The sequence below is a fragment of the Chiloscyllium plagiosum genome, chromosome 30 (assembly GCF_004010195.1).
Source record: "Chiloscyllium plagiosum isolate BGI_BamShark_2017 chromosome 30, ASM401019v2, whole genome shotgun sequence".
Taxonomy (NCBI): domain Eukaryota; kingdom Metazoa; phylum Chordata; class Chondrichthyes; order Orectolobiformes; family Hemiscylliidae; genus Chiloscyllium; species Chiloscyllium plagiosum.
The window spans coordinates 44,826,999-44,836,002 of record NC_057739.1 but is presented as its reverse complement, the minus strand read 5'-3'; the positions used below and the strand labels follow the sequence as shown (position 1 = coordinate 44,836,002).

The following is a 9,004-nucleotide window of genomic DNA, read 5'->3' as shown; positions in this document are numbered from 1 at the left end:
TTCCTCCTCTCTCTACAAGAATCTCAGGGAGTCTCTTCACGCTTCAGGCTCTCTGCCTTTATTCCTGATGAAGGGCTTTTGCCCGAAACGTTGATTTTGCCTGTCCTCGGATGCTGCCTGAATTGCTGTGCTCTTCCAGCACCACTGATCCAGAATCTGGTTTCCAGCATCTGCACTCATTGTTTTTACCTCGGCACTCAAGAGCAGGCAACCCTCCACATAACAGGGCACCCCCGCTGGCAGCAACACAATTCACTCTTCAGGGTGTCATTCTGCTTCCTGGTAGGAAAGGCACAATGAAACAAAGTACCAGCTGATGCTGGAGATCATCCACCATCCAGTCTGGGTTCAATTCCACCCTCAGGCGACTGTGTGTGCACAGTCTGCATGCTCTCCCCATATCAGCATGGGATTCCCTCCAGGTGCTCCAGTTTCTTTCTGCAGTCCAATGATATGCAGGCTAGGTGGATTGGCAGTAAGAAACTGTCTGAAGTGTCCAGGAATGCACAGGTTAGGGTGGTTTGGCCAAGGGAAATTGCCCCATAGTGTCCAGGGATGTGGAGGAGGCCAGGGTGGACTAGCCATAGTGCACAGCCCATAGTGCCCAGGGACATGAAGGTTAGGGTGGATTGGCCATTGGAAATTGCCCATAGTGCCCAGGGATGTGTGGGTTAGGATGGGCTAGTCACAGTACTAGCCCAGAGTGTGCAGGTTAAAGTGGACTGGCAATGCTACATTGCCCATGGTGCCCAGGGATGTGCAGGCGAGGGTGGGCAGCCCATGGGGGCATGCAGGGTTACAGGGTTACCGTGGGTTTGGCGGGGGAGGGGTGGAGCTGGGAGGGGAATGATCTTCGAAGGGTTGGTGCAGACTCGATGGGCCGAATGGCCAACCTTCCGCACTGTGGGGATTCCATGACCTGAAACAAAGAAACTCAGCAGGGGAGGGATAACGTTTGGAGTCCGGTGACCCTTCTGCAGACCCCAAGGAAAGGCTGGACGGGGATGAGCAGAAATGGTGGATTTTACCCAAACCCTGAGAACACTGGGGCTCCCTTCTCCTACACATCACCAGGGAGACAGACCCCAAAAGGCACACCCACACCTCACCTTGCCTACAAGGCGACAGAAAGCTTTATTCCACGCTCCAGGTGATAGTTAAAGGTATGTACAGACCTGCCCCCACTCACGGGCCCGAGCAACACTCGCTCTGTGCTCTTCATCCCCCCCCTCTCAGAGGACAACACACACCCACCACCGCAACCAAACCTGCTCGCCGGATGTCCCACCCTGACCGACAGCCCCCTCCACCAATGGAAGAGCGGGGCAGCCCCGGGCCCGACGTGACGACACCAGTAGAAAGGTACTGGAGGCGGGCACTACGCCTCATCAGGTTTGGTTGAAGCCGACGTCCGTCGTGCGTCACCGTGACGTGGGCGGGATGAGGTAATCCATTGGTTGAAAGAACACTGATTGGCGGGTGAGGAACCAATCATCGGCCAGGGCCCTTTCTCTGGGGAAAACACCATTGATTATTGCACAGATTCCAATTTGGGGATTTCAAATAATATTCACAAATCAGCGACATATTTAACACCTGGCAATCAAACTCTACAATAAATACACACAACACGTCTTACAATATGCACAAAAATGCTACATTTGTCAGAGAGAGCATGTTTGAAGGTGGCAGGGCAAAATCATAAATCTGTTTTTTCCAATCAAATTTATATTCTTTACGTATTGCACAGAGCATAAAAGCAAACAACTCATGCTGATTCTTAATAAACCAGAACCAATAAATTGATAAACCATACATTATGCCTCTCCTGGAGTATTATGTATAATTTTGGGCAGCTTGCTTTAGGAAGGATATGTCAAAGTCTTTAATTGGAAAGCTACCAGAGATAAGGAACTTCAATTATGTGGAAAAAGTGGAACAGCTGGGTCTGTACTCTTTACAGCAGAGAAGTGGAGGGGCAGGGTTATTGCATGTACATAAGCCTCTGAGGTGTGCTGTGAAACTGTGATCCAGGTAGACATGTCATGAAGACTCTGCTGGAAGATTGGAACTAGAGTAGCTCAGAGGGGGGAAATCTGCTGCCCTATTGGTTTCATTATCAATAAATATTGTTCAAAGAAAACTTAAGGTCTGGCCTGTTGGGCCTATATAAAGAAAAGGAAAGCCAAACTAAATAAAGTAGGATAAGACAGACCTGCATTTATTTAGTGTTGCCACTATGACAAAATCTATTCATAATGGTTTCATTGCATGAATTGCACATTTCCCCAGCAATCCCAATTTTTGGAATGATAGAATCCCTACAGAGTGGAAGCAGACCATCGAGTCCACACCTACCTTCTGAAGTGCATCCCACCCCCCACCCTATCCCTGCATTCACCATGCTAACCCACCCAGCCTTCACACCACTGTACACTATTGGACAATTTAGCACAGCCAATCCATCCTAACCTGCACATCCCTGGATGCTATGGGACAATTTAGCATAGCCAATTCTCCAGTCATTCATCAGTCACTTGGCAGCCAACACACCCATCATTGTGACACACCGCCTTCCTCCTTGATTGGGTTGACTATCACCCAAGCAGACCTTTTCCTCCAAATTTTCAATACTTTTATATCTGGTAAATGTTTAAAAAATAGCAAAAAAAAAGAATGTATTGATTTATCCCCAGAGTTTGGGCACAGCACTGACAACACAGTGAGCATTTCTAAAATTGTGAGATTCCAAAGCTTCTGAGGAAAATACAGGAGATAGAAAGGACATGATAGGAAATTTCAGAATAATTGACGTTGCTTTGAGGAATAAAGATTCATCAAAGTTAACATAGCAAACATCTTAAATTTTGAGTTGTATCATCTGTTAATGAATCTAAGACAGTGTACTGGAGATTGATCTTTAATTTCTCGAAACTCAAGGCCAAGTGGAAAGCATTAGAGACCCAAAAAAACTGCAGATGCTGGAATCTAAGGTCAACAAGCAGGAGACTGGAAGAACACAGCAAGCCAGGCAGCGCCATGAGGTGGAGAAGTCAACGTTTCAGGTATAACCCTTCTTCAGGACTGGGGGTGGATGTGGGGGGAGCTACAGGTGAAGAGGGTGGCGGAGGCAGGGTGGTGAAGTGGAGATAGGTGAAGTCAGGTAGAGAGCACGATCTGGTTGGTCAATCAGATATGAAACCAAAAAGGTGTTTGTAGAGTTGGTAGATTCTATTCGATATGAAACCGAAAAACTGTTTGTTGAGTATTAGCAAACCTATCTAACATCTTTTATGACATTTCAAAGTGGTTAATTCCATTTGACAAGGTCTCTCATAGCAGACTGGCACAAAAGGTGAAATCACATGGTATCAGGGGTGAGCTGGCAAGATGGATACAGAATTTACTTAGTCATAGCTGACAGAAAGTAACAGTGGAAGGATGCTTTTTGGAATGGAGGGCTATGACTAGTGGTGTTCCACAGGGATCAGTGCTGGGACGTCTGCTGTTCATGGTCCACGTAAATGATGTGGAGGAAAATGTAGCTGGTTTAGTTAGTAAGTTTGCTGACAATACAAAAATTGGTGGAGTTGCAGATAGCGAGGAGGATTGTCAGACGATACAGCAAGATATAGATCAGTTGGTGGCATAGGCAAAAAAATGGCAGATATAGTTTAATCTGGACAACTGTGAAGTGATGCATTTTGGAAGATCAAGTGCAGATGGAATACCAATGAATGGTAGAACCCTTAGGAATATTGTCCGTAGTGTTAGGTAAGGGGTAAATGTAGGGGTATGGGTGGGTTGCGCTTCGGCGGGGCGGTGTGGACTTGTTGGGCCGAAGGGCCTGTTTCCACACTGTAAGTAATCTAATCTGGGTGTGCAGGTCCACAGATCACTGAAGGTGGCAGTGCATGTAGATAAGGTAGTAAAAAAGGCCTATGGCATGATTGCCTTCTTTGGAAGGGGCAATGAGTATCAGGATAAGGCAAGTTATGCTGCAGCTTTATACAGCTTTAATTAGATCACACTTGGAATATTGTGTACAGTTCTGGTCACCACACTACTAGAAGGATGTGGATGCCTTGGAGAGAGTACAGAAAAGATTTACCAGGATGTTGCCTGGTATGGGGGATTTTAGCTATGAAGAAAGGTTGGGTAGACTGGGTTTATTTTTGCTGGAACGCAGGACGTTGAGAGACAATCTGATAGAAGTGTATAAGATTATGAATGGCATGGATAGAGTGGTATGAATGAGGCTTTTTCCCAAGGTGGAGGGGTCAATTACTAGGGGACACAGGTTAAAGGTGTGTGGGGGGGGGTAGTTTAAAAGAGATGTGCAAGGGAAGTTTTTCACACAAAGGGTAGTGAGTGTCTGGAATGTACTGTCAGAGGAGGTGGTGGAAGCAGACACAATAGCAGCATTCAACAAGCACCTGGATAAATACATGAATAGGAAGGTAATAGAGGGATACGGACCCTGTAAGTGAAGACAGTTTTAGTAGGAAGGGCAAAATGTGTCATTGCAGGTTTAGAGAGCAGAAGGGCATGTTCCTGTGCTGTATTGTTCTTTGTGCTTTGTCCTAATAACGTCTGTTGCCAGTACACCATTGTTGTCATACAGTCATAGAGTCATAGAGATGTACAGCATGGAAACAGACCCTTCAGTCCAACCCGTCCATACTGACCAGATATTCCAACCCAATCTAGTCCCACCTGCCAGCGCCCGACCCATATCCCTCCAAACCCTTCCTATTCATATATCCATCCAAATGTAATGTGACAATTATTTTTAAAAGTCTTCTATGTTTCTAAAATTGTAACCTCTATTTCATTCTTGAGTCCAAATGGCTCTAAGAGGTGGTGGTGACCAGGTCTGTCAATGAGGGTAGGGCAATTGATGTAAAACATAGAATTCTATGGTCTATGGTCTGACCTCTTTAACCTCCTTCATTTCTACAATTCTCTAAGAGCTCAGCACTTCCAATTCCAGTCTTTCACATTTCCTGACTCCGCCCACTTCATGATTGCCCTAATCTCTGATCCTCAGGCTGTCCTCCTTTAAGATGTACCTTTAAAAGCCATATATCAGACCAATCTGTTGTTATATCTCCATTTGGTTTGATGCCAAATGTTGTTTGATAACATTCATAGACATGTCTTGATAAGTTTTAATGTTAAAGATGGGTTGCTGTTCACTTGTCCACATTCTGGGGAAGTTCAGTCAGATCCCTTTAAGTTTATTGTTTGCAGAAGGGGGATGAGGTGGCATAGTGAGAGAGGTATGGTCTATCCTGTCCAATAGCCTCACAGAAATTCCTCTCCATGCCAGGTTTGGAATCACCCTGCCAAGGGAACAAGACTCAAACCTTTATTTTCTGGTTAAAATTTAATTCACATTTCTAAATGTTGCATCCATAGGTCAACAATTCCAGACTTGGATAGCAACATCTATGTGTCACACTTTTGACGTCAATGGCTCTAGATGGTTAAAATTTAGCCAAAGCTCCTGTCCTTAATCTGCTGAAAAGTGTGACTGGATGCACAAGGCTAAGATTTTTTTGTGATTTTCCCCTTTCCCTCGATCGTCATCAAATACTTTTATCACAAGGTGTTAGACAACTAGTGAGTCATGGAAGTTTAATAGAGTTTGTCAGACTGTACACCAGGTAGAAAGGAGGGGAGGGGATAGAACAGAAGGGGAGGCCAGCAAAGGAGGAAAGAAAAGTGAGTACAGCTTGAGGCTACAGCTCAGAGACATAACTGAAATATTAGAGTCAGCTCTTTTAGGAAGATCCTGAGGCAGCATCTTCCAAACCCACGATGACTTCCATCTAGAAGGACAAGGGAAGCAGGTGCATTGGAACACCACACTCTTCAAGTTCCCCTCACCATTCTGATTTAGGAATATTTCGTCATTCTGTCAGACTCACTGGCTCAAAATCCTGGAATTCTCTCCCTAAGGTCTACATACAGCACATGCTCTGCAGTGGTTCAAGAAGACAGCTCACCACCACTTTCTCAAAGGGGGCAACTCCGGACAGACAATAAATGCTGGGCCCGGCCAGCAATATCTGCATCCCGTGATTGAATTTTTGAAAAAGGAAACTTGTCAACAATTATTTTGGTAAACCTGTGGGAGACATTTGGAACGTCCTTCAACAAACGGCAGTTGATGTTGGGTCAATTTTTAATTTTATATCTAGATGTTAATCAAAGATACTAATGGATGCGGATAAAAGGGGGTCAAATGGCGTTAGGTCACAGATCTGGAACATTCTCACTAAAAGCCAGAATGAGCTTAGGGGGCTAAATGGCATCCTCCTTCACAATGATATTTGAAGATTGCTTGCTGCAGGAACGACACATGTCCACCCAACCAGCTCATAATACCTGTCAAACCAAGAATTCATTTTGAGAGGTTTCTGGGACAGCTAATTGGATCAAGGCATTGTCAGTGTAGCTTTCTCTACAGGTGCCAGGTTTGATGGGAACAGTTGAATTTAACCCCTCCCAAAAAGAAACACAGGAAAAAATGAAACCAGCACAACTAGTGAGGCAAAGCAACAAAGTAGTGAGAGTCGAAACACGTCAAGGTCATTCTTCATCATGCAGGAGGGCTGGGGTAAGATTGGAAATACATTCCAGATCTATTCCAGGAGATATTGCCCATAGCCTGCCCCACTCCTACTCTCCCATCATTACCAAAGAGTCATAGAGATGTACAGCACAGAAACAAACCTTTCAGTCCAGCTCGTCCATGCCGACCAGATATCCTAAACTGATCTGGTCCCATTTGCCAGCACTTGGCCCATATTCCTCCAAACCCTCCCAATTCATATAAGTAAAAACAATGACTGCAGATGCTGGAAACCAGATTCTGGATTAGTGGTGCTGGAAAAGCACAACAGTTCAGGCAGCATCCGAGGAGCAGTAAAATCGACGTTTCGGGCAAAAGCCCTTCAGCAGGAATAAAGGCAGAGAGCCTGAAGTGTGGAGAGATAAGCTAGAGGAGGGTGGGGGTGGGGATAGGGGTGCATAGAGTAAGCAAACGTGGCTGTGGTAGCGGGTTTGTTTCAGCAAATCAGTCCAAAATATGTTAACTTAAAGGTAATTCCACTAGTTCAGTAGTGCCATTTCATTTTGTAAATTTTTCATTTTAACTAATCAAGATCAAAATAATCCATTGTATTTGTAAAATTGTAATCCAGGCATGAACTTTCATTCTTCGAGGTTATTTCTAAAGTAGTTAAAACCAAGTAGAGTTAAACAATAATGCAAAGTGAGTTTAGTAATGATGCCAACTTCAGAGGTTGATGTTGTGACATCACAATAGATTGTAATTAGTTTTTACAAATCAACAGGGTAATCAAACAAAAACTGACACCAAGTCAAAAAGGGAGACATTAAGAGGAGTGACTAAAACTTTGCTTAAAGAGGTGAAGTTAAAGGAGGAAAAGGAATGAAAGGCAGTGAGGTGTTAGTGATGGAATTCAGTAGTTAGGGCCCAAATAGCAGAGGTGCACTGCAGGGGTAAAGGGTCTGGAGGAAGCACAGGAGGCCAGTCAGAGGAGCAGAGGTTATACGATTGTACAATTTTACCAAAACAGGAAGGATCAAGGCCACAAAGGAATTTCATCAAATGAATGAGAATATTAAATGTGAGGCATGGGGGACCAAATCTGTGTGCACAGTGAAGTAAGGTAAGTGCAGGTAAGTAAGGCTGAGGTTGGGATTAAAGGCAGTGTCTGGAATAACTTGAGGTTTTTGTAAGATGGAGGTTGGGAGATTGGCCAGGAAATATGTCAGGCTAGTCAATTCTAGAGTTGCCAGAGGCATAGATGAAGTTCTCAGCAAAACATGTGCTTTTAGAGGTTGGTGGGTGGGTGTGTTTGTTGGGTGGAGGCATTTTTGCAAGAGTTAGGGTGGGAAGAGGTGTAATCCAGGTAGCTGTGGGAGTCGGTGGGTTTGTATAAAATGTCAGTGTCAAGTCGGTCGTCACTGATGGAGATGGAGAGGTCCAGGAGGGGGAGGGAGGTGTCAGAGATGGTCCAGGTAAATTTAAGGTCAGGGTGGAATGTGTTGGTGAAGTTGATGAATTGCTCAACTTCCTCGCGGGAGCACGAGGTGGCGCCAATGCAGTCATCAATGTAGCAGAGGAAGATGTGGGGAGTGGTGCCCGGAGGAAGAACGCCTCATCTTCCGTCTTGGAACACTTCAACCCCAGACCATCCTCTGCCCTGAAGCTCTTCAACCAGATCCTGAAACAAACTCACTACCGCAGCCACATTTGATTCCTCAGTGCCTGCCTCCATAACCAACTCATCCCACACGGACTCCAGACCACCTTTAAACCAGCAGAGTTCAGACCCGAACAGTACAGACTACAGATTCAAAAACACCAGCAACAGTTCTCCTTCAAGATCCACGCTTGCAGCATTGCGCCGGCACCTAACCTCTCTACAGTCAGCCCTGCCTCAGCTGAGGGCCACACTCTCTCAGAATTGCAAAGGACCCACCCTGTACTACCGCCACAGGAGAATTCATACCCTCAACAAACAGTATTTCAACTCCATCTCGAACATCAAAAACTGTAAGTACAACAAACTTTTATCTACCCACCTCCATAACCAGCGCTCCTCAAACATTCCAGAAGATTCCCCCGGCCTCTGGAAATGTTTGGACACTATTAGCCATGCAGCTGGTACAGCTACCGCGCCCATGCTGATTGATGATGTCACTTCTGCCCCCATCATGGCCACTCCCACAGCCACTTCTGCCCCTCACAATTCCTCATGCATCACACGTGACATCACTTCCACCCCCACATCATCGCTGATGCCACATGCTCAGTGACTTCCACCACCACTACTGCTGTGTCTTCCACCACTTCCGTCCCCACCAACGCCACTCATCTGCATTCTGCTGGTACACACCCCCCACAGATCCCACTGTCAACATTCCTGGCCCCCAGAACCCTGAGGGGAACACTACCCCTGGTCAT

At 45.6% G+C, this 9,004-nt stretch overlaps 1 protein-coding gene across 8 annotated transcripts in view; it reads right to left on the bottom strand.

The window, feature by feature from the left end:
- miga2 (mitoguardin 2) overlaps window positions 1-9,004 on the bottom strand; it is a 62,014-nt gene that overhangs the window by 46,729 nt on the left and 6,281 nt on the right. Inside the window, exon 1 of one of the 8 annotated variants that reach the window (XM_043720617.1) lies at window positions 1,176-1,257. The exons of 2 other annotated variants lie outside the window; for them this stretch is intronic. Coding sequence is in view for 1 of the 6 variants with exons in the window: in XM_043720614.1 (XP_043576549.1) it covers window positions 1,176-1,222 (47 nt within the window). In the remaining 5 variants the exon portion in view is untranslated. Of the gene's footprint in view, window positions 1-1,109; window positions 1,258-9,004 lie in introns of those variants that run through there. 5 more of the 8 variants (XM_043720614.1, XM_043720621.1, XM_043720616.1 and 2 more) reach the window with 5 other exon arrangements.